The 27,296-nt window shown below is 45.4% G+C and overlaps 1 protein-coding gene across 11 annotated transcripts in view; it reads left to right on the top strand.

The window, feature by feature from the left end:
• Positions 1–27,296, top strand: part of LOC137436867 (C4b-binding protein alpha chain) — a 67,774-nt gene that overhangs the window by 28,701 nt on the left and 11,777 nt on the right. For 4 of the 11 annotated variants that reach the window (XM_078787129.1, XM_068131057.2, XM_068131058.2 and 1 more), the window contains 2 exons: positions 20,552–20,672; positions 22,162–22,250. In XM_078787129.1, the coding sequence (XP_078643255.1) occupies positions 20,552–20,672; positions 22,162–22,250 (210 nt within the window). Of the gene's footprint in view, positions 1–4,361; positions 4,434–6,146; positions 6,216–20,551; positions 20,673–22,161; positions 22,251–27,296 lie in introns of all 11 variants that reach the window. The other 7 variants (XM_068131056.2, XM_068131051.2, XM_068131053.2 and 4 more) reach the window with 3 other exon arrangements.

Here is a 27,296-nt window from a genome sequence, read left to right on the forward strand (position 1 = left end):
GGTGGGGAGATTTGAAGGGGAGGGGTGAGGGGGGAGTTTGGGAGGGAAGGGGCAAGGGGAGGGATTTGAAAGGGATGGGATATGGGGGAGATTTGGAGGGGAGGGGTGAGGCAGGAGTCTAGGAGGGGAGGGGCGAGGGGGCGTCTTGGCGGGGAGGGGTGAGGGGGTAGTTTAGGAGGGAGGGGGCAAGGGGGGAGATTTGAAAGGGATGGGTGATGGGGAAGATTTGGAGGGGAGGGGTGATGGGGAAGATTTGGAGGGGAGGGGTTATGGGGAAGATTTGGAGGGGAGGGGTGAGATTGGATTTTTGAAAGTGTACGATTTATGGGAAACGAACATTTATTGCAAAATGAGTTTCTTGTGACCTTCGAGTTAAAAATACGTTTAAGGACGCTGGATGGAGGATGGAGTGCAGGAGAGTTTAGGGAATGTAGAAAAAAGGCACTATAGGAGATGGATATTTTTTTTGGGATGAATTGATTTGGTGAGCAAGTCGAAAGCAGCCTTTTAAAGAAGAAGAAGAAAAAGGTGTTATAAAATATGACGGAATACATAACTTGAGGGGAAAGTGTAAACATTGAAGGTTAATGAGTGAAAACTATCTGGGGAAATGGGGGAGAAACACGTGGTCGAAGAACGAACGAACGAATAAGAATGAATAAACGAATGAGAACAGAGAAGGAAAATGTATTTTTTTTTTTTTTTATTTTTTTTTTTTTTGAGTTGAGATTTACACAAGGAAGTAGGCTATGGGTGAAAAGACTGGGAATACAGAGAACGAAAGTTATTGGATCACAAAAGACGGACCGCTGAGAGAAAAACAAAGCCTCAAGGTTGTACAGTGCACACTGTACAAGGCCTCAAGACACGACACGGCAAACAGACGATCAATTTATGAAAGATAAACACCGAGAAACAACCAAAGTTGCACACAATAACTTCACACACCGAAAGATAAATACAGTTTCGACAAAATACAATTGTGAACAGACTTAACTTCGAAAAACGTGGAGACCGTGTGGAGCTTCGAAAATCCCTGCCGCCGTCCCAGGACGTGTTTGGTATGGTCAGTTGAACGACTGATGTTGCTAATTGTGAGCGCTTTTATTGTGTTCATGTGTTAGGTTAATGACAGGGATGTTAAGGATGAATTTATATTCTGTGCAGATCTCCAATCGATCACTTAAAAACGCAAAACATATTTAGCAAAGTTAATCATTTTCTTAAAAATAAAGGTATTGAGTAGGGAAAACCCTTTATGTATACATGTAACTACAGTGAGAGAGGACTGATGGATACACAATCTGGCGTTCAGCAGAAGGTTGAGTACATGTCACTCAATGTGTGATCCACCACCAAGGGCATTGCTAGTGTCCTTTCATGTTGTGATTGATGTCCTCAAGCAAGCAGCAAACTTCATTGAGGCACATGTCATATAGGTACATGAATAGTCCTCTCTTTGAGGGCTCTGCGATGGATTGATGGTGAATATGAGTACGAGATTCTTCTTTTGAATCAACAAAATCTGGTGGCTCTATAAGGACGAGTTCTGAGTAAAGGGCATTTTGACACTTCATGAAGAGATGGGAGACTTTGTTCTGCAAAGAGAAGTTTTGTAATAATAAATTACTTCTTGTTCGACATACCTTGTCTGCCTTTGATAGCTTGAATCACCTGAATCAGTCACTTCAGTGAAGCAGAAGAAGAACCACTGCTTTTGCATCTTCAGACGCATAGTGCTGCCAAGGTGTTTTTTTCCTTGGCTGGAGGGCACAACCCTGGACAGATTGGTACTTCGACGCAGGATACTCAAATGCATTTCTTCCCAGTAGGCTGGTACTCGTTTTGCCGACCTTGGAAGGATGACAGGCAAAGTCAACCCACTTGTTTAATGGTGTGTCGTGCTTGAACTTGGGACCCCAAGTTCTTAATCCAACCACCATAACAATGACGCCAACAACAGGCTGTTCATGGTAGGCATTCATCCTTAATATATATGATTAATAGAATCAATCTTCCAGATGAAGTTGGATCTGTGGCACAAAATCCTTCACTCTTTGTGTTCACCCTTCCTGTCATACCAAACTGTCAGACAAACCCTCCCATCTACTTTCTTCACAATCCTCTTGAGGAAGTTGAGCCATTCAAACTCCTGCGTCTCACTATCAGCCGAGATATTTCTTTGGCAAACCACATTTCAAAGCTGGCCTCCAAAGCCAGCCGCCGACTGGGCATCCTCTGAATGAATGAATGAATGATTGATTGTTTTAAGGCCATTTTTCCCCGCTAGAGTGGGGGTTAGCCTTGCGGGCCCCATGACAATCATGGTTCCCTGTTTGAGGCAATGCTTTTTTTTTTTTTTTTTTTTTTATTGGGCACACTGGGCATCCTCTGTCGTACAATATCTTTCTTTGGCACACCTGAACTTCTATCCACCTACAAGGCCTTCACCCACAGCTTAATGGAGTACTGCTCTCCCCTCTATGCTGGCTCCCCTGCCTCACATCTTGCTCTGCTTGACACCGTCGAAACCAAGGTCTTAAAGATTAATTGGAATATCCCACGATGAATCTATGGGTCTATCACTTTGCCATCGTAGACAGGTCGGTGGTCACTCTCTATCTCTGCTCTACTCTCTACTCTCTGCTCTACTCTCTGCTCGACTCTCTGCTCGACTCTCTGCTCGACTCTCTGCTCGACTCTCTGCTCTACTCTCTGCTCTACTCTCTGCCCTACTCTCTGCTCTACTCGGTGCTCTACTCGGTGCTCTACTCTGTGCTCTACTCGGTGCTCTACTCTCTACTCTCTACTCGCTATCACTCTGTCGTCTACCATCTCATTTATAGTCTTGCACCCTCTGCTCTACTCTCTGCTCTACTCTCTGCCCTACTCTCTGCTCTACTCGGTGCTCTACTCGGTGCTCTACTCTGTGCTCTACTCGGTGCTCTACTCTCTACTCTCTACTCGCTATCACTCTGTCGTCTACCATCTCATTTATAGTCTTGCACCCTCTGCTCTACTCTCTGCTCTACTCGGTGCTCTACTCGGTGCTCTACTCGGCGCTCTACTCTGTGCTCTACTCGGTGCTCTACTCTCTACTCGCTATCACTCTCTGTCGTCTACCATCTCCTTTATAGTCTTGCACCCTCAGCTCTCTCCATGCTTTGTTCCTCCCCAAGTATCATCCTCCGAAATCACCCTCTTGTCAGAGAAAACCGCAAACAAATCGTGCAACAAAAGGCCATGTCAACTAAGGAAAGATCATCTTTTCAAAGAAAAAAAAACTCTGAGGTACATGGAGTCAAAACTGAAAACAAATAATGTAGAGGTGAAAGGTTTTCGTTCTGAGCGACGTTAAAACGTGTTCGCGTGCTTTTAATTTTGCGGAGTGAGCGCAGGACACAGGCACAAAGACGGTGTTTATGATGTTAACCATGTAAAATCCCAAGGAATGTTTACATCGGGAGAAAATAACTTGCAGTGTAATGAGAACCGAAGAAAAACAGGCATGAAAACGTTCTTTATTATGAACACCAGCCTGGTGTTCACCAACCAAGGTTCACCAACCTGGTGTAAATCATACAGAACCAATGTAGCCCTGATGAATGTCCAGCACCAATGAAATTCGGATTTCAAAATACGACGGAAAAGTACAGCAAAGCAATCAAATCAATAGTTAACTTGATGCAGAGATTAGTAAATTAATGATCTCCTGCAGCATTGGATATTTCTATTCATTCCGATCTCTGGCCTCGACATCGCTCTCTTCACAAGCTAGTGGGGGACTTTTACCCGTATCAGCTTTCAACATTTCCACATTAGTGGCATGGACAGGTGCTGTATCAAGCTCTGCTTTAACCAAGCTTGCAGATTTTGAGAAATATTTTAAAATCGCCTTCAAATAGCGATTTTTATGTTGAAAAATGTTTTTGTTTTTTTTACGTTGAATCCGCTACACGTACTGGGCAAGTGCATTGCTTGCTACTTACTCGCTACGGTGCGGCTGGCAAGTGTATATGTACGGCACATGCATTCTTTGTGTGAACTGGTACTCTAATCTCTCTAAAAAGGTAAATACTCGTGTATTTGTGCTTCTTCGTTGTAGTGTGAAATGCACAACAATTGATGTGCCTGGAAACTTCCACTTTAGAGTACAACAAATAATTATTGGACGCGTAAATAAAGAATAGTAAACATCAATGTCCATAATGCTTGGAACCTAATTTAATCATATACCAGAAACGTCCAATCTGAAATGAAAAAAAAAAAAATGCAAAAGAACGAATAAGATTGCAGAAAGAACAATTCAGACGTTTTGGGAGAATATGATGTTGACGACGTTCAATTCCATTTTCACACAGAATTGCTTGAGACCACCACAACAGTTCATTCCACTCTACATTCATCAACAACCGGTGTTCCTTCCCCTACTGGTATGCATTTCACATTATTACCTCCGCCACTAAAGGTGGACAGCGGTTATGTTTTCACCCCTATCTGTCCTGTCTGCCCTGTTTGTCTGTCTGTGAACAGGATATCTGAAGAAGTTGTTGACGGATTTGGACGAAATTTGGTGGACAGGTTGGGTGTGTGATGAGGATCAGTTGATTCGATTTTGGTGAAGATCTCAATTCAGATCTGGATAAAAAACCACCTTTAGAGGCCATTTTTCCCCGCAAGCGGGGGTTGGCCTTTTTCGGGAACTGTGGTTGTTGTTGTTTTTCGGTCCCCTTTTTGAAGCAATGTTTTACGGCCGGATGCCCTTCCTGACGCCAACCCTTTTTGCCGCCTTTAACGACAAGCAGGGAATTACCAGTGAACTGGTACTCAATTTGCCGACCTCGGAAGGATGACAGGCTGAGTCAACCCCCCTGGCGTTAATTCAGCGATTGACCGGGATTCGAACCCAGGATCCTAGGATCCTAAGCCGGCACCCTAGCCTCTAGCCCAACACCAGGGACAACACCAGTATCAGATCTGGATACTACTACAATTTTCAAAGTGATTCTTCACCATTAAGAGATGGTGCCAAGAACGATGTCACTGTTTGGAACAGTTGGTACCTCTATAGTCTATACTCTCATGTCTCTCAAGGTCACCAGTGTCTGTCTCAGCCCCAGCTATTACCTCCAGCTTGGCTTCAGCCATGTCCAATTCTTTCAGGGTTTGGCCCATTTCAAGCTCGACCATTTTTTTGAGCTTCAAAGTCTATAAACTCCAACCTTACCTTCAAAGCTGCCGCTTGAGCTGCTGCATCCACACGCATGGATAGATTTGATGCCTGTGAAAAATTCCTCCATTCCATCAGCTATCTGCTTTTATTTGATGTTCCAGAAGCCCTTGATTTAGTCTCTAATTGCTCTAGCTCAATACCACAAACCCATTCTGTAACTTTTCTGAGCAGCTGTAGATTGTCTTGCTCTAGCTGATCTTACTTTACGAATGAATGCCTCTGCTATCCCAAGAGAGGTTAGGGATTAATTTAACTGTCGGTAATCTTTAGTAACACGTTCCATGACTTCACGGAGTTCATTACGCTTATGCAGTAGAATGGATACATCCTTTGTTTCACAGTTGGCATTTCAAAACCATGATCTTTTCAAACCGAGTTAATTCATCGATCTCACCTCTTTTCAAGTTTCCTTCCTGAGAGTTTTGCAGCTGTATCCATCTTGTCCCCCATCCCTCCTTGTCTTCCCTTTTGCCTTCATTCCTCCCCACATCCCTTAATTATTCAAGTCTTTCTCTATTTTGTCCCTTCAACACTGCTGTTGGTGTTTTACCCCTCCCTCTTTCTACTGGTCCTTTTCTCTTATGTACTCATCCATTCTGTTCTTGCTCCTTCAAGAGCCTCGACATTGAATACAAAAAAATTCAAGAAACCATGACACCATCGGCAGATGATGATGATTGAATGAAAATATGAATGATCGTTTTAAGGCCATTTTTCCCCGCTAGAGCGGGGGTTAGCCTTGCGGGCCCCATGTCAATCGTGGTTCCCTGTTTGAGGCAATGTTTTTTTATGGCCGGATGCCCTTCCTGACGCCAACCCTTGGTCGCCTCTTACGATGCGCAGGATACGGTGTACCTAATCTAAACCGGGGTACACACCGGGACAGATGATGATGATTATTTTATTTTCGCAGAATTGCCACAGATCACAACAGTTGGTCCCACTCTACATTCATTGACAACCGGAGTTGTTATCCATTCTGGTATGCCTTTTATGTCATTTTGTATTGTTGCAGTTATGGAAAGACCCCAGAGAATAGCACTCAACACATAATGGATCATCAGTTAGATATCTCATGAGTAATTGGGTTTAGTTAGGTTACCTTTCCCCTCGTAATAGGGACATGGAAAATGCATTGTGTGTGTTTAGCAGGTTCTAGCCCCTTTGTGATTCGGCACTCTCTTGAAATCCCCCTCTTTATCAATCTATTCCAACCCCTCTCACCATTTCCCTCTCAAACCTCTCCTTCCCTGCACCTCCCCACAGCGCAAACCATGCACATAACGCAACATGTCTTGCAGTACCCACATTATGTTCCAAAGCCATTTACAAGGCAATTCCAGCACTGGGTGTGTACCCACATTGTGCCACTGCAGCACCACCAAGACCGTTCCTCCGAAAAGCTATGGGATGCGCGGGTCAATGACGAAGCGACACGCAGGGGTCAGAGTGTTGCGGGGATGCTTCGCCACCCTTTCCCCTCTTCTCCCCTTCCCCCCTCCCTTCCCTCCCTCCAAAAGCCATGCCTTACCCAGATCCAATAAATGCCAGAGCATACCGAAGATCACAACTGACTTGCACCCAGAGAAACAGAGGAGAGAAGAGCCTGTCTGCCTGTTTTGTCTGAGAGACGGAGTAGAAGACTAGTTACTCTGGAGCGAAGCTCCGAGAACGAGCAGCGGCACGACTTCCCTGGGACGCATTGGCCTACATTCTGACTTGCACGATCTTTGCTTTGTTTCTAATTCATCTTCTTGAAACGCACAAAAGAGCTCTCGAAGTGCCATAAAAAGCTTTCAACAATTACCCTCTTGATCCATCTGGGTTAGGTACTGACGCTTGCTTCATATTTTTCCTCTAGAGCCTACGATGCATACAGTGGCCTGCAAAAGCATTCACCCCATCCAAAGTTTTCACATTTTTATGCCATATGAGCTTATTTCATGATGCTTTCAAATCAAACTTAAGACATATATATAGTCTTCACAAACTACAAAGTGATAAAGCAAAAAAATGCAAAACAAGTACAGATACATTCAAAGTACACTGCCCTCATGCCAAATAAGTAAATAACATCCTCTCGTGCGGCATTGCCGGGGCGCCTACGGCCCCAGAGAATAGAACCTGCTAATTAGCAAACCCTGGTGTTGGGCTAGCGGCTAGGGTGCCGGCTTAGGATCCTAGGATCCTGGGTTCGAATCCCGGTCGATCCCTGAATTAACGCCAGGGGGGTTGACTCAGCCTGTCATCCTTCCGAGGTCGGCTAATTGAGTACCAGTTCACTGGTAATTCCCTGTTTGTGGTTAAAGGCGGCAAAAAGGGTTGGCGTCAGGAAGGGCATCCGGCCGTAAAACATTGCTTCAAAAAGGGGACCAAAAAACAACAACCACGGTTCCCGAAAAAGGCCAACCCCCGCTTTGCGGGAAAAATGGCCTCTAAAGGTGGTTATTTTTTAAAATATAATTATTAATTAGCATGTTGATTTAAATAGAATTCGCATTGCGCATTGCATAATTAAAATCAATAAAAGATTGTCATAAAATATTTTCATTAATCAATTGGCTAATAGCATAACTAAACCACTTGTGCTTCATCCGAAGATGTAACTTTTAGAAATCTAATTAAATGTCATTAATAAAAAATAAAAAAATAAAAATTTATTAATCCATAAATTAATTAATCAATTAATTGATGAATCAATAAATCAAAAATAGCCTTTGCAGCCAAATCACTTGATCATTGGCATGTCCAAATATCAGCTTCCTAACTCTAAAGGTGCCTGAGATAAGGCCAAAAAATATATATTGCTGGTCTCTGGTCAGACCAAAGTTCCAGAATTGATGCGGCGATGCGGTTTATTTTTGGTTTTTTTTGAAAAGCATGGATTGCACATTTAGAGGTTTTTTTTTTGTGTCCTCATGCCTTGCGGTCCTCCTCATCTGCTGTGGTGCCGTCCAGAGAGAAATTAAAGACAGCCAATGGGACTGGTAGGCCTTTTTGTAAATAATGAACACAAGCTTAAGTTATTTACATACATATTACATACATATTACATATTACATATTACATACAATACATACATATTACATATTGCATAAAATGTATTTATTCTGAAAATTAAGCTCTTCAAGCACATTATAGACTGCCATTTCGTTCTCGAGATCGCCTCGCCGTACCGTCAAACATTCCAATGCGTCGATCGCGTCAACACTGCGCATGCGCAAGTGGTCTAACAGGCCGATGGTCTCCCATGATCTCTTCTCCCAGTCCACCAGATTATCACAGACACTTACAACTTCATGACAAACGAGATAGGATCCAGTTCTAACTAACGAGACCACCCGCAGCTCTCTAGGCCTTCTGGTTGCTTCACACGAACCCGACAAAGAACGTCATCGTTTTAATAAATTACAATATCCAGCCGATAGAGGCCTTGCATCGCGTCAGCGTCGTCCATGGCAACCGGTTCCGGCCGCCATCCTGGGTGGCATAAACAACATGGCGGGAAAGCTGTCGTTTGATCAGACGGACCTGTCAGTTTATGCCCGTAGCTTGCCCGTTGAGGCGTTTTTGCGGTATTGCGAGAAACTGAGGCTGCCATCTGCCTGTGAACCCATGTGGACCCACAAGTACGCCACACACACTCCACAGTCCACACACACACTCCACACGTACGCCACAAGTACTCCGCACACACTCCACAAGTACGCCACACGTACACCACAAGTACGCCACACGTATGCCACACACACTCCACAAGTATGCCACACGTATGCCACACGTACGCCACAAGTACGCCACACGTATGCCACACACACTCCACACGTACGCCACACACACTCCACACGTACGCCACACACACTCCACACGTACGCCACACACACTCCACACGTACGCCACACACACTCCACACGTACGCCACACACACTCCACACACACTCCACACATATGCCACACACACTCCACATGTATGCCACACACACTCCACACGTACGACACAAGTACGCCACATGTATGCCACACACTCCACACATACACCACACACACTCCACAGGTACGCCACACACTCCACAAGTACGCCACACATACTCCACACGTACGCCACAAGTACGCCACACACACTCTACACATACGCCACAAGTACGCCACACACACTCCACACGTACGCCACACACACTCCACACGTACGCCACACATATGCCACACACACTCCACACACACTCCACACGTACGCCACACACACTCCACACGTACGCCACACACACTCCACAAGTACGCCACACACTCCACAAGTACGCCACACACTCCACAAGTACGCCACACACTCCACAAGTACGCCACACACTCCACAAGTACGCCACACACTCCACAAGTACGCCACACACTCCACAAGTATGCCACACACACTCCACACGTACGCCACAAGTACACCACACATACGCCACACACACTCCACACGTACGCCACACACACTCCGCACATATGCCACAAGTACGCCACACACACACCACACGTACGCCACACACACACACCACGTACGCCACGGCCACACACACTCCACAAGTACGCCACACACACTCCACAAGTACGCCACACACACTCCACAAGTACGCCACACACACTCCACAAGTACGCCACACACACTCCACAAGTACGCCACACACACTCCACACGTACGCCACACACACTCCACACGTACGCCACACACACTCCACACGTACGCCACACACACTCCACACGTACGCCACACACACTCCACACGTATGCCACACACACTCCACACGTATGCCACACACACTCCACACGTATGCCACACACACTCCACACGTATGCCACACACACTCCACACGTATGCCACACACACTCCACACGTACGCCACACACACTCCACACGTACGCCACACACACTCCACACGTACGCCACACACACTCCACACGTACGCCACACACACTCCACACGTACGCCACACACACTCCACACGTACGCCACACACACTCCACACGTACGCCACACACACTCCACACGTACGCCACACACACTCCACACGTACGCCACACACACTCCACACATATGCCACACACACTCCACAAGTATGCCACATGTACGCCACACACGTACGCCACACACACTCCACAAGTATGCCACACACGCTCCACAAGTACGCCACACACACTCCACAAGTACGCCACACACACTCCACACGTATGCCACACACACTCCACACGTACACCACAAGTACGCCACACACACACCACACGTACGCCACACACACTCCACAAGTACGCCACACACACTCCACACGTATGCCACACACACTCCACAAGTACGCCACACACACACTCCACAAGTATGCCACACACACACTCCACAAGTACGCCACACACTCCACAAGTACGCCACACACACTCCACACGTACGCCACACACACTCCACACGTACACCACAAGTACACCACACATACGCCACACACACTCCATACGTACGCCACACACACTCCACACGTATGCCAAGTACGCCACACACACACCACACGTACGCCACGTACGCCACACACACACCACACGTATGCCACACACACTCCACACGTACACCACACACACTCCACACGTACGCCACACACACTCCACACGTACGCCACACACACTCCACACGTATGCCACACACACTCCATACGTACGCCACACACACTCCACATGTACGCCACACACACTCCACACGTACGCCACACACACTCCACACGTATGCCACACACACTCCATACGTACGCCACACACACTCCACACATATGCCAAGTACGCCACACACACACCACACGTACGCCACGTACGCCACACACACACCACACGTACGCCACACACACTCCACACGTACGCCACACACACTCCACACGTACGCCACACACACTCCACACGTATGCCCCACACACTCCACACGTATGCCACACACACTCCACACGTATGCCACACACACTCCACACGTACGCCACACACACTCCACACGTACGCCACACATATTCCACACGTACTCCACACACACACCACACGTACGCCACACACACTCCACACGTACGCCACACACACTCCACACGTATGCCACACACACTCCATACGTACGCCACACACACTCCACACGTACGCCACACACACTCCACACGTACGCCACACACACTCCACACGTATGCCACACACACTCCATACGTACGCCACACACATTCCACACGTATGCCAAGTACGCCACACACACACCACACGTACGCCACGTACGCCACACACACACCACACGTACGCCACACACACTCCACACGTACGCCACACACACTCCACACGTACGCCACACACACTCCACACGTATGCCACACACACTCCACACGTATGCCACACACACTCCACACGTATGCCACACACACTCCACACGTATGCCACACACACTCCACACGTATGCCACACACACTCCACACGTATGCCACACACACTCCACACGTATGCCACACACACTCCACACGTATGCCACACACACTCCACACGTACGCCACACACACTCCACACGTACGCCACACACACTCCACACGTACGCCACACACACTCCACACGTACGCCACACATATTCCACACGTACTCCACACACACACCACACGTACGCCACACACACACCACACGCACGCCACACACACTCCACAAGTACGCCACACACACTCCACACGTATGCCACACACACTCCACACGTACACCACAAGTACGCCGCACACACACCACACGTACGCCACACACACTCCAAGTACGCCACACACACACCACACGTACGCCACACACACTCCACACGTACGCCACACACACCCCACACGTATGCCACACACACTCCACAAGTACGCCACACACACACTCCACAAGTACGCCACACACACACTCCACAAGTACGCCACACACACTCCACAAGGACGCCACACGTATGCCACACACACTCCACACGTACACCACAAGTACGCCACACGTATGCCACACTCGCACCACACACACACTCCACAAGTACGCCACACACACTCCATATGTACGTAACCAAATGCGTAATCCTGCTTTTCGCTTCGCGAGCGAAGGTAACAACCTCATGAGCCATATTCTCACCTGAGATCTGCAGTCAAGGCAGCTATGAATCGGTTTCAGCGTTGTGTCGTCCGGAATACAGTAGAATGACAAGCCCGATCCCTTATGAAATCGGGCTGTACATCCGACAGCACAACATCTCTTTACCATCGTGTAGGGGGCAATTTATATGTGAGGGTTTTCAAATTGCCGCCATTACATGTGTTGGCAGAAGCAATGTTTTTCCACCCAAGCGGTCACCATAAGACGATGACGTCACATGCAACTTCACTATTGGATTCATGACGTCACGGCACACAAAACTACTCGTAACTTTGGAACGGCTGGTCGGATTTGGACAAACTAAACGCGGTTTTGTAGGAGAGGACCGTGCGCGAACGTCGATACCAAATTGAAAAAAAAAATGTTGACGCGCAGGGTCAAAATCGATGCGCGCGCTGACCAGAACCCGGAAATATATTTTTCTCGCCCTTATGGCCAGAAGAGGAAGGAAATGTATAAGTACTTAATTAATCGCTAATAATTAAATAACTAATCAATTAATTGATTAATAAATAATCAAAAATATCCTTTACAGCCAAATCACTTGGTCATTGTCATGTCGAAATATCAGCTTCCTAACTCAAAAGGTGCCTGACATAATGGCCAGAAGAGAAAGGAAATGTATAAGTATGTGGTGCTGTGCACACACGACTCGATTGCCAGAGAGGTAGGCCACAACGCGTGGATACAAACGAGTCTTTATTACAAGCTCGCATATCAGCACTGGGCGGGCTCGAGCTTAGAGCCCGCGTATATGTCCCGAGGCCACACCTTGCCCCTGGGCGTGGCCGATCGGCCGAGAGGCGGGGCATGCATTTCAGTTCCCCGCCTGGACGCTCGCGCCACCCACTGGTGCGCGGAATTATTAACCCTTGTGCCCGCCACAAGTACTTAATTAATCGCTAATAATTAAATAACTAATCAATTAATTGATTAATCAAAAAACAAAAAATACTGTTTTTGACAAAGGACTTGCTCACTATTGTGCCGCAATTTCAGCTTCCTAGCTCAAAGGATGGCTGAGATATCGCCCGGACAAACAAACAAACAAACAACCAGAGTGAAAACTGAGTACTCCCTTTCAGCGTGCGGCACTGCTGATTCCCCTTCGGTGCCCGGCAATGACGTTATGCAGCGCCTGGAGATGGCATAGGAAAGGTGCGGTGTACAACAAGAAAGAAACCAGAGTGAAAACTGAGTACTCCCTTTCAGCGTGTGTCATTGCCGAGCCCCCTTCGGTGCCCAACAATGACATCATGCAGCACCTGGAAATGGCATAGGAAAGAAGCAGTGTACAAAAATGTGAATACTGTTACGTTTGTGGTGGGTAGGTGATGACATACCATAGTGGGGATAGGGTTGTTTAATTTTAGCATGGACCGTGGATGCGTAGGAGACATTTTGATGTACATAAGCAGGGAAACTGTGAGCTTAAGGTTGTTTATGTGTTCTTCACACGGGGGGGGGGGGGGGGGGGGGGGTTGGGGTTAAGACTCGCTAATTAGGTAGAGTTTAAGGATAGTTTCCCCAATGTGTGCTTCCCCCTGTGATCAATCCCCGACGTCTTTATGTTCACACGGCTGGCCGTCAAAAATCAGTTCCATTAACCAACAACACTGACATGTTGCCTATGGAAATCCAGCACATTCACCATCGGGCTAAACCCCGCCACACCACAGCCGACATAATCCGAACATTCCCGAAGAGACTAAACTCCGCCTCAAAGGGATCATAATGGACAGGCCACGCTGCGAGCTTCGTCATTGGTCGCGGAGACATGGGACGACTCGAGAGAGCTCGGTGATTGGCCAGTGGTGACGTCAGAGCAAGCAGCTCGGGCCGGTGGAGAAGAAGAATCTCTCTCTCTCTCTCTCTCTCTCTCTCTCTCTCTCTCTCTCTCTCTCTCTCTCTCGCTTTGGTCCTGATTGCGTTGGCGGACACTTGCTTCGTGCCCGTGGCCGCTGGTGGAGCCAATTTCGGAGCCTTTGTGCCACTTGGAATAAACGTGGAAGGAGGTGTGGTTTATCTGTGGTGCTATTCGGGGGAGCTGTGGCCGTGCTGTGCTTTCTGGCGAGGAGTGAGAGGAGGATGTATTGCCGCCGCTTCGCGGCTCGGGGTGCTCGCGTGGTTGACTGGCGCCATTGTGGACGCGTCAACGCTCAGTCCTTTCGCCGACCGACCGTACCTGTTCAATGACCACAAAGCATCCAAAAGTCCTCGTTGAGGCCGGAGCTGAGTGTTGTCCAACTAAGAACATTTATTTTTCGTTTATCTTTCACCTTGTCTGTATTTGTGTCGGCATGGAGGGTCCTTCGAGTTAGATTTATAGTTTTACCTCGGCCTTTATTTTTATTGTCTTACCTTTATTTCATTAAATTTCTTATTGTGGCATTTTTCATTATTGTATTGTTGATTTTCCTTATCTCGTTTCTGTGTTTGTGGGTTTGAGGAATAAACCCATTGGCTTTGGTCTGTGCAGGTAAGCACCCTGGTTTCCTTCGCCCGTGCACGACGAACTGACAGCCAATTTTCTGCTTGACCGGCTCAGAGTTAAAACTGTTCGGCATCTGCCGCCAGTGATCTTAATCACCGGCGACATGACAATATGTTAGGTTAACAGACAAAACTGGAATGACAATCTGTAGAGAGCATACCTCTGTCAGGTTGAACAGTTTACCTTTTGGTATCCCATTGATAGGTCGGGTCTGGATCCGGACCTGAACCAAAATCTGATTGGCTTGTTATTGTCACCTATCAACTTCATAGTGTCACCTATCAACAAAACCTAGTTTTGTCATAAGTCATCCACAACTTTTTGAAATATCATGCTATATTAGTGGGGCAACTTAGCATAACAATTGTGCATTTTGTGAGGAAAGCACCAAATTTGGCACACTAGTAGACTATCCTATTATGAACAAATTTGGATATTGGGCCATCTCAAATTCAGCCCCTGATGGCTGTGGCAGCCATTTTCCAAAATGACACCTTCAGCTTGTTCCGACGAATTGCATCATCAATTGGCTTGGTCCTTTCCACCAGGCATTCTCTGGTGAAAGCCTGGAACTGCTCTTGGCCAATCTTCTTCACATTCCTGACAGTCTCAACTGCAGCAGGACCTGCAATTTCCTTTGTGTCAAGGACAACCAGATCCATGCTCTCTTCCTCAAAGGGGTTGCCAAGCTCTTCTATGACGCTGACAAGGGCGCGGACATCCTTGGCGAAAGAGGTCTGCACACTTGGTGTCTGGTCGTGATGACGTGTCCTCTCGCCTCCCCCAGTGTTGATGGCCATCTTGGAACTCTTCTATGGCCCTGGCAACTTCTGGCCTGGCAATCATCCAACGCCGCAGGGCACTTGGGTTGTCAGTGAGGCCGACTGCTCCACCATCTCTTTTGATGCAGGCGTTATTCTGTTCATGCGCCTGGTCGATTGGGATCGAAGAGAACACCTTCTTCATCTTCTGTACAGTGAAGTTGCCAGCCCTGAATTCTCTGGCTACATCTGGGTGCTTCATTGGGAGTGCAACCATGTCCCTCAGGTGAACAGGGACCCACCTGGCATAGTGTGTGTGGTCTAAGGCATGGAACCATGGGACCAGTTCCGTCAGGGCATCAAGGTACATCGTGAATGAAGCCTGCCGCAGAGAACGCACGTAGACCAGTACCAACATCTCTAGTTCCAGCACAGTTGCCCAGTACTGAAAGTTGGGAATGTCTTCTCCTCTCTGGTGACACCAGTCTTCGAACTCAGGCAGGTCTTCTGCATCATCAGCATATGTCATACAGTGGCGTTCATACGCACGGTGTTGCAGGATGTGCAGTGCCGCTGCAGATGAGCTCTTCTTGTGCGGGTGACGTGGGCAGCTCGCAGGAAGGAGTCAGCCGTCCCTGGCGTTGCAATCTCAGCTTGCAAATCTGCAAAATCTGCAAATCTTGCAAAAATCAAATCTCTGAATCTGAGATGGCTCAATATCCAGATCTTTTCATAATATGATAGTCTACTAGTGCGCCAAATTTGGTGCTTTCCTCACAAAATGCACAATTGTTATGCTATATTTAGCTTAGCTGCCGGACTATATATCGTTTTTGGCCCTATCACTCAATGTTGAAGAATCACTTGTAAAAATTAAAATTTTCTCGTATCCGGATCCTCGTATTTGTGCATTTTCTTGGTTTCTGAAGCATTTAGTTTCGTCCAAAGTCGTTGGGAACTGAAACCTCAATTAATAGTGCTGTCTTTTTTTTCTTCTTTTTTTTTTGAGCACTATGTCCAGTCTCAATACTCCGCCTGCAATGTCTACACTTGATGGGATCATCTTGTCATGCGTGAGCACTGTATGTTCATTTTCAAGGATCGAATTTGGTTTGTGTTTGTTTCCATGATTGTTCTGGAACTGGAATGTTGAAATGTTTACAGATGTCAGATGTGCCAGTAGATTACTCTACATATTCTCTCATGTCTTTCTGCATGCAACTGTTTTTGACATGAGTTTTTTACATCCTGAAAGGAGGTGACTGGTACTTTCTGTTTCTACTCCACAAAAACCTGCATTTGTCCAATTGGCTCAATCCCGCCATTTTATTAAAGCCATCAGTGTGGTGTCCCTGGTCTTGGGCAATTATGATGACTCGTTTTCCATCCCAATTCATTTGACCTCTTCTTAGCCATTCCAATGAGCCTTCCTTGTCGATCCATGTTCTGTCAAGCTCTTTCCTAAAATCTGCTTGCTCTTTTGTCATGCTCCCATTTGTCAGAGTATATCTGCTGATATTTCTTTTTGTAGTTTTCCTTTTTCTTATTTGCTATCAATGGGGCTGTATTTGTTTTGTTTTCCTTTGTCGTATCCTTCACTTGCACCTGTTTTTGGAAGTTTGTTGCTCAATGTATTAAGGATACCTTTTCAGACTTGTTTTCTTGCTCGTGTACAAATCCCATTTGAGAGTCTGTTGAGCTTTTCACATAATCCGCTAGTCCGACACACGCTGTTCTGTGCACTTGGTTAAGCTCCATCAGACCGCCTCCTCCTTCTCGTCTTGGCAAGTAAAACCTCGGAATGCATTGGTGTTTGTCGAATAGTTTATGAATGGTTATAAGTTTCCTTCGTTTGGTGTCTAAGTTGTTGATCTCCGATTGTTGCCAGTTTATAATTGCACAACTATACTGGAATATCGGTACTGTAAGTTGGTTATAGCTTTGATTTTGTTAATTGGAGAGAGGGATTACTTCAGAAATAGTCTTATTCTGTGCAGGTAATCTTTGCTGATTATTTTACGAATTTTTTGTGTTGTACCTGGGGACCTTCTTCTATTCTGTGGTATTTGTAGGATACTTCGTTTTCTAGTTCCTGTATTGTTGTACTTTCATCGATTGAGACATTGTGTGTTATTTTTGTTTTATCACGCAGAATTGTGCATTTGGCGCATTTGTCAAGACCAAATTCCATTTTAATGTCCTCCAAGTAGCACTTCACTAGTTTCAGTTGATCTGCCAATTTGTCATCATTCGGTGCAAACAGTGTTAGATCATCCGTGTACAGTAGATTTGTCACCTTTCGAGGTTCTTTGGTCATTTTTCTGTTGCACGTTTGATTGTATCCATGTTCTTGTTAATTGATGAGGTTACTCAGTGGGTCCAGAGCCAGACATAACAGGAGGGGGGAAAGGCTGTCACCTTGTAAGATACCACGTCGTATCTTTACTTCTGGTATTTCAATTTTTCCTTCCACGTGAGGTAGTATTTTGTTGTATTCCAGAGTATCGTTGCTTTCTCTATCAGTGTGACTATTTGGGGGTTAACTTTGTATACTTGCATGCATTTTATAATCCATGAATGTGGGACACTATCAAAGGCTTTTTTGTAATCTATCCAGGCTGTGGATAAGTTGGTTTGTCGAACCTTGCAATTTTCGAGTATGGTCTTGTTTCATAACAAATGGTCTATCACCCTCTCTTGCATCCTTTCTGTTCTGTCTCTAAAGCTCCTGGTTGTTGAGTGAGGTGTTCGTAAATTTCATCGGTAATTAATCCTGTTAAACGTTTGTGTGCTGTTGGTGAGCATGTTATCGGTCTATACTTGTGGGGTGGATGGGTTTCATTAGATTTTGGGATTAGAAGAGTGTTGCCTTCTGTGAACCATTCATCCATTGGCTGTTCCCCTTTGGCGATGTTAAATGCTTCAGCATAGTGAGGGTAGAAAGCATACAGTTGCTTTAACCAAAAGTTTGGTATCCCATCTAGGCCAGGGCTTCTGAAGTTTGCCATCTTTGCAAATTGGTGTCTTATCTTTTCTGCATCAATTATTACTGGAGGCATTTCCTCGGGATGTTGTTTCTTCTCTTCCAGGTTTCGGATCCGATCTGCTTCCTTGCTGTGTTCTCTTTCATCTTTGTATATCCCTTTCCAGAATTTTTCATGATCCTCTTTTTTTTTTAGGGGGGGCTTGACACATTTTGTTTGTTTCCCTAGTTCTCTGTATAACGTTTTTGGATTGTTTTCAAACTGTTGATTTTGCTTTCTTCTGTTGTTGGCCTCATTATAGTTTTTTTAATTTCCCCTGCTATCTGTTGTATTTGGAGGTTATTATGGGCAGCTAATGGTTCCAGCCAATTATTTTCGATGTTTTATTTCTTTTTTATGTGCCCGTAATTGCATTTTTTAGCTTTTGACCCCGCCCAGGGGACTTCGCCAATATGATACTGCTCACACCTTCTTGCCATGTGGTGATCATAACTACCTAGTTTGGTGAATTTCTGCACAACCATTTAGGAGGTGATAGTGTTTGTTTGTTTTTTTTGTATACAAGATCGAGGTTCGTGAAAGAGCTAACATTAATCACACAAAAAGTCAAACCGACACATAAAACACAAAAAATAAGGGGAGCGGCAGACAAGATGGGGAGAGAGGGAGAAGGACACAAACACAACATTTGAGAGCAGGGACATCGGGAGAAATGTGGGAGGGGGAGGGCTTGGAGGAGGTGGGAGAGGTATAAAACATATGAACACTGCAAGGACTTCCAGGAAAGAAGTTGGAATTTCAAAAAAAACAAACAAAAAAAAAACCACTTCACCAACTTCTAATGTGACGGACTGACCCATGTGACGGACGGACCCATTTTTTGTCAAAAAGCATGGGGGTAAAAACAAACAATGATGGTGGTCCACATTGTGCCATATGCAGCTGCATCACTCCCATCCCACTGATAGCCAAATGCAGCTGTGTCTTCATCTGCTGATCTGGAATTGATTAAATGCTGGTCAGATAAATGGAAAACCTCCATCAATCCTGGATAATATCACATTCCCCTCCTGTCACTCCAGAATCATCGTCAAACTTTGCCAACCGAGCTATTTGCACAGTCATCCTTCAGAACAGGTTAAGTTCTATGCCTTGCCATCAGCCTCACTAGATTTTTTGTGGCTGACTATACCACGAAGCTGGCTTCCAAAGCCAGCCACAGTCTTCACATCCAACATCATTATACCTCATTCCCTAAAATCAGAACCACTCACCACATACCAGACCATAGCTTGGTGGTGGACTACTGTGCTAGCAAATGGGCTGGTGGCCCTACATCGCATCTGTGTTTTCTGAATTATTTGAAATCCAAAGCTCTCAATATTATTTGCATTTCACATGCTGAGGCAAAAGCACAAGGCCTGTTGCTCTCACATTCAAAACTGGTTGGTAGCCTCTCTTTTATCACCTCTTATCCAGTATATCAAGTTCGTATTTGGTGTGTCTGTGTCTTTGTCTGTGTTTTTTGTTTTTGTTTTTTTAATATATTTTTGCGATATTTGGCAAAGGCCATTTTAAAATATACATATTTTTTTTGCCATATTTGGATCCAGTATAAATTGATGGTCCATTAGAATTTAATCTGGGGAAATGTAGTGTACATGTGCGCACTGTAGGCTGGAGACTAGTGTTTCGGTCATCAGTTACTGGCACTTCTGCCACTTGGATAAGTACAGTTCAAGGGTACACATCAACACTATTGTACGTATTTTGGCTTTCTAACATATAATACATTTGAGTGCTCGTTTAAAGCAGTCTGTTTATTATAAAATAAAATTTGAAACAAAATATTGCGGTTTTTGTTTTTTATCGAAGTACTAAGTTACATGTGTTATGTTTGTTTTATTTTGAAAAATATCGGTGATGTTTGTGTTTTCAGAAAAAGGAAAGATTGGAGAAAAAGAGTGCAATCAACCACCAGCTATCGCCAATGGAGTTTATCACCACCCAAATAATAACTTTGCTTTTGGCGTCACAATCAATTTTTCATGTCTCTCAGGGTAAGTTTTGTTAAATTATTCCTTCATGTCTTTTGAATCCTTTCTACTTGATAACTATCAACTGCTTATTGTCCACATGCAAGCATTGTAATCAACCTTTCATCATCACGTGTGAGTCTGTTGAAGCCATGCTTTGAAGTTAGTTTCCCATGACTATCTCAGGCTATCCTTTGTCTTGCTCGTCATCTTTTGTACAAACCATTTGCCTTCACACAACCCACCCTTTTTGCCTGAAGGATACTATGTTCCCTTGCCTTTCCTCTCCTATATATGTTTGTCACAAAACCCAGTTCTTTAATTGATAAACGTCCAACCATCAGGTCGTCCTACCGTGCATTTTAAATTCTTGTTTTTTGTATGCATCGTCGAGGCTCGTGGAAGCGCTCGTATTGGTGCACTGAATGGTTCAGGACAAAAAGAACATCAGAGAGAGGGGTAAATAACAACAGCAGAGTTGAAGGCCAAGATAGAGGCAGTAGTCATGTCGATTCTCCTCGGGCAATGATGGCATTGCCTTTCTATGGCTGGTACAGACGGTAAGTGTGTGGAATAGACAGGGGGTCGCCACTCCTCTCCGTCTCTCTGCTGGCCGTTGGGGATGTCGCCCTCTTTCGCCCGTGCTGTTGGAGTCGACTGGACTCTCATCCACCAGATGTGCAGAGCCATCTGCCATTTAAACCGCATGGCTGTGGACTGTTACCCTGGTAAGGGGGGCTGACAGGTACTACACCATGCCCACATGTGACCTGGGGTTATGCAAGGCGGGGGCATCCATCTCCCTGAGGTATCAGAAGACACCCGCATACCCAAATAGAGGCAGACTTGGACAAACAACGGGTGTGGGGAGGAATGATGGGGGCAGGAGAGGATGCATGGGGTGGATAGGATAAAGATGAAGCATTTTTGAAAGACGAAGCCAAAGTGATATTCCCAGCACAGTACGGCACACACTAAAGGAACTGATGACTGTTCTTATTCGCATTTTCCTCTCACAAATCCTCTTGCTCAACAAATTTCTCATGATTACTATTGGTGGTCTATAACAGAAGCCACTATACATTTTAATATCATCAAATTCTGGGAAGTGCAACCCATTCTTTTGTGAGAAACCAACATTTTCAAGGTTCTTATGCCATCTCTTAACACCTTTATTCTCGTCCATATCGGTATGATGCGGTCTATACCTGCCTGTCAGTCGTAATTGTGCCAATTTTTAAGACCATATGTTGTGTAAAGCACACTGACAAAATTGTAACTTTATTTTGTAGTACAGTACCTTGTTTTTCATTGGGGGCTGGAAAGGAGGGTGGGGGGAGTACTTGACACCCATTGTGAGTTACAATGGCATGTTTATATATCAGGTCTTGGCTCATCCTTGCTTATCTGCAGATTATTTCTTGTAAAAATTGTTTAAAAAAATATATTTATCCACAGCTTGTGATTACTGGACATAATTTTGACTTATTTTTCTGGTTGTCATGTTGTGCAGTTACACAGTATCGCCGGGTGTAAGTACAAATCTGACTTGCGTGAATGGTCAGTGGGAATGGCACAAGACGACTCCGTTTTGCAAGAAATGTAAGTATCGTTTTGCGTTTTTTCATTGTTTAAGTTTGATTTAGGCAGAGCAATATGATGGTCATTCCACCACAACCACCCATGCTTTATTTAATGTACTGATTAATCAAATGAAAGACCAAACACTGCATGGGAGTCATCATAAGGAACCTGGATGAGATTCGGTTTTCAGCTGCTGCTGCTCCTCTGCAATAAAACCCATCCAGATGCAAAATAGTGTGAAAGGAACAAAGATCAAAAATGTCAGGAAGAATCTGCATAGATAGATTTCAGCAGTTACTCACAAAGCTCAAAAGCAGGAACAGATACAAGCTACCAGAGGTCCGTCCCTTCAGGCAAGGTTTATTTTCATTATTATTATTATTATTATTATTATTATTTTGTATACATAGTCGAGACTTGTGGAAGAGCTTGTACACTGAATGGATCAGTATGGAACAGGGCAAAATGAACAGTAGAGAGAGGGAGGGACACCAATGCAGAGTTGAAGGCCAAGATAGAGGGAGACTTGGACAAACAATGGGTGTGGGAAGGAATGGAGGGAAGAAAAGGACAGGATTGATACAAAAGGAAACTCCAAGGAGGGTAAACTGGAAACTTTGGGGTAGAGGGGTTTGGGAGTGGGAGGGGGTACGGATAACGGGGGAAGAGAAGATCATGGTTTTGGATTGGGGATGATCTGAGATGGTGGTGAACAGCTGTCTTGAAGGCCTGGAGGGAAGAATGTGATTGAAGAGAATGTGGAAGTTTGTTCCACAGGTAGGAAAAAAGAGGGATGAATGAATGGAAGTTTGTATTGTAATGCAAACTAGCTGGAGGCCCGTGGTGAAAATACCACGGTAGAAAAGCCTGAGCGTATTATAATATAGAAAGAGAAGAGAATATCGGACACCCTCTCTCCAGAGAAGCAAAGTTTGCTACGACATTGTACACTGTTGCACAGCACACTAACGGGACGCGAAGACCCGAAGCAGCAATGTTGGCGTTCTACATCCAGAGTCAGGCGTACTATTGTCATTATTATTATATCAATAAGAGATTACTATGTAGAAAAGCAAAGAAGAAGAATATGTATAGAAGAGAAGCTTGGACACTCTCACCCGATGGACGATGGCGACAGGAAAATGGAAGAGTGGTTTGCCCCATGGGACGGCAGCCCGCGTCTGACTGGGGGGTCGGGGAAGTGGGGGTCTTGGAGGGGAAAAAGCCTTTAGCTACGAAATATTCGACCCCACCCCCTCGACCCCTTATTGTATTATAATATAGATATTACTCATGTAACCAGTATTTCAGCGGTTTCTAAATATAATCTGTGCTGGGCTGAAAGTCAAAAAAAAATACAAAAAATTCCATACGCTTTAAGTTTGTTTTTGTTTTAGTTTTATGGTATCTTTTTATGGATGACGACGTCTTTCTTTCCTGTTTGTTTGTCTGTGAAGAGGATATCTCAAAAGGTTGATGGATTTGGATGAAATTTGGTGGACATTTCGGGCGTGTAACAAGGACAAAATTATTAGATTTCGGTGAAGATCCGAATCTGGATCCGGATATGAGAATGTTTTAATCTTCATAAGTGATTATTCACCATTGAGAAATGGGGCCAAATGTTGCCAAATGTTAATTATGTTGCTAAATTTAAATCGAACAAAACATTTACATGATATAGGTACATATTTTATGTTTTTGTGGTAATTTTTTAGCGTATCTGGAATTTGAATTCCAGATAAGGTATTGCCATCATGCCGTCCATCCGTCCCCTATTTTGTCTGTCCACCAATTCCCCCTATTACCAGTAAGCTGGTACTCATTTTGCAGACCTCGAAAGGGTGACAGGCTGAGTTAACCCACCTGGTGTTATTTCATTGGTGCAACAGGGGTTCAAACGCAAGACCCTAAGATCTCAAGTCTGGCACCTTAACTGTTAAACCAACACTAGGCTTAGCAGGAAGGTAAATGTGAGGAGTATTTTGGGGAGGATGTATGCAGATGAGATGATGTGGCTGTTATGGTGGAGAGTAGGCGAGAAAAGCAGGGAGTACTAGGGAAGTGGAAGTTGGCATTTGGGAACCACCTGCTGAAGATGAGTACGGAGAAGCCAGAGGTGATGGGGGTCGGTCAGTAACGAAAATAATGAATATCAGGAATAAGGGGAAGAAGATCAGACAGGAAAATAGGTTTGTGGATCTGGGGGTAGGGGGGGGGGGGACAGTGATAAGTGATGAGTGATAAGTCAGAGGCAGAAGTGTGGAGGAGGATTCAGGTGGGTGTCAATGCATGGAATGGGTTGGAGGGATTAATGGTGGACAGACAGATATCAAGGAAATTGAAAGAGAAATATCTGATGTCGTGTGTAACGCCGGCCTACCTTTATGCTCTGGAAATGGTGATACTGACAGTGAGACAACAACAGAGGCTGCAGGTTTGTAAGAACTGGGTCAGGAGGATTGCGGGAGTGAAGAGGGTGGATCGAAGTAGGATGGATGAACTGAGCAGGAGATTGGTGTGCAGATGAGCTTGACACGGAGATTGGTGAAATGCCGGCTGAGATGGGCTGGACACATGGTGTGAATGTGGGAAGGGGAAGAGAGAATGGCAAAGAGATTGGATAGGTTCAGGGATCAAGGTAGAAGGAAAAGAGATAGATGACGGTTGAGATGGGAGAGTTTTGTGAGGAGGGATATCAGTAACGTGGGATGTTTGGAGAGTGGAGAGAGTTGGCTGAGGACAAAGGGGAGTGGAGGAATATCGTGGTAAACGCAGGGCAGAAGCTTGGTGGCATTGGACATCACCCCTCACCCCTTATTATTAAGGGAAGAGGTTGAGAATAAGTCCACTTTGGTTCGTCACTTCACCATGCTTGACCGACTTACCCTGGGGAGAATGGATTGTAATAATTAACATATTGATTAGCAGAAGTGATTACGATATTCCATGAAACGATGGACAAATCTTCCGCTCGGTTATTTGGAACAGTTTGGGAAAACCATGAAAATACTTCATGCATATGGTATTTTACAGATCAGCTCAACATCTGGCTTTTGCAGCTCGACTAATATGATGCACCTTTCTCGAAAGGGACCATCTGATAGAGTGGATGGACTTATTTCTTTTGGGGGGACATTAATAGCAAGTGTTACGGATTTGTCACTTCCGTTGTGGTGGCTTTCATCCACTTGAGACATTTCTGGTTCCATGTATTATTATTATTGTTGTTTGAGGGAAATAGCAATTATTATTGTCAAAAGGTAAAAGGAATGTTTTAAAAATGAAACCGGATCGGGAACCAGAAGATGAAGACGAAGAAGAAGAAGAGAAAAAAGGGCGGAGCGAATGAGTCGGACAAGAAAGCCGAGTTGCTCCGGGTTCTGAAGCGAACGTTGGTGAGCCAGAGTCACTAGCGAACTTTCGGGTTTCCGGGAGAGGAATTCCTACGACGGAGTTGTCATCGCTGTGACCGGTCAACCTGCATGTCAGGTTTTGCGATCGATTCAGGAGAGAATCATCGCCGTGCCCTGCGCCACGAGACCGGGTCGTCGGCCATTTTGACTCGCACAGGATTTGTGCTTCGCTCGCGGTTTCGTTTCTTTTCGACAATTCTCACCGCATTCAGACGTCGATCTGGGGCGTGTGTGTGACGCGGATTTTTGAAGGCTAATTCGTCCATACCCGAGGGTGTGATCTCTCGGTCGCCTGTAGGGTGCCTTTGGATTTCCCAGTCGCCTTGAGGGCGCCTTTGTACAGCTTCGGCTGTGTGACTGCCCTGGCCATCCGCACGGGATTCTGGTCGTTTGGACATCGTTCTAGCGATCGCTGGAGCGAATCAACTTCGTCTTGGAGCCGGGAATAAGAGACATTGGGGAATGTTCTTGTTACACTCAATTGGAGCACAGTGAGTTATATATTGCAAAACTGATGGTACCATCATAGGACATATTGATTGTACTTTTGAATACTATTGTTGTTGTACCGTTATTCTTGTGTGATCTCAATACAATATTTGTTTGTGAGTAACAATTGGGGTGGCTTCTCCATTGATCTTTGACACACAGAATAACACATTTTTCTGCCGTGACTCCTCTCGGGGCTCGGAGGTACACCGTGACCAGGGGGTCGGGGAGGAGCACGTAACAGCAAGGTAGTGAGTGGGTCATGACATTGGGATCGTTGAAGGAAGAATGGGCATAGGGAAGAATGAAATCAAAGGGTAGTAATGAGAGGGAGGACACAGGAGGTTCACAAGTTGAATGCAAACTCACACGAAGAAAAATTGGGGACGAGACAAATGGAGCAAGAAGAAGGCAGTGATGGGGAGGAGAGAACAAAATAACCTGAAAAGGTATGGGTGGGCTCTGGGAGGGTTGACGAGTATAGAAAAGATGAGTATGAAGGCGTGTGACCTCAGGTGACAGTGAGCAGCCATCTTGAAGCTCTGGAGGGAAGGATGAGATTAAACAAATGAAGGAAGTTGAGTCAAGATAAGAGTTACGAATTGGTGGATATGACCAGTGGCCTCTATTTTTGGAGTTTCACCATAAGTGGGTTTCTTGCACATTGTTTGTGCCCTGTTGATCGCTGGGTGGTTCAGCAAGGAAAGGGCAGAAGGTGGAAGACCAGAAATGAGGTGGTAGAAGTCAGAGACCACTAACTTGTCTGCAAAGCAGAGTGATAGGCCCAGAGACTTGGTTCAATCACGGGAGATTCCAATGGTTTTGAGGGCCTTGCTTGCCACAACATCAAGAAGTGCAAGGTGTAAGGCAGGGGCACCAGCTCAAGGGGAGAGCAGTACTCCGTTGAACTGTGGATGAAGGCTTTCTCTGAGCTTTTGTTGATTTTACTGACAAAGCATGAACCGTTTCAGGAATATATAGGAAAAACACTTTGCATTTATTTCCTCTTCCTAAGAAAAGGATTGTGTGCATGAAGAACCATCAGTAATATTTTTTGCTGTAAAAGTGGCTGTTTAAGAAGAATGCTTAGCAGGAAGAAGGCTACCAAGCGTAGTAGTAGTAGTAGTAGTAGTAGTAGTAGTAGTAGTAGTAGTAGTAG

Source organism: Myxine glutinosa, chromosome 11, assembly GCF_964187855.1.
Source record: "Myxine glutinosa chromosome 11, kmMyxGlut1.1, whole genome shotgun sequence".
Taxonomy (NCBI): domain Eukaryota; kingdom Metazoa; phylum Chordata; class Myxini; order Myxiniformes; family Myxinidae; genus Myxine; species Myxine glutinosa.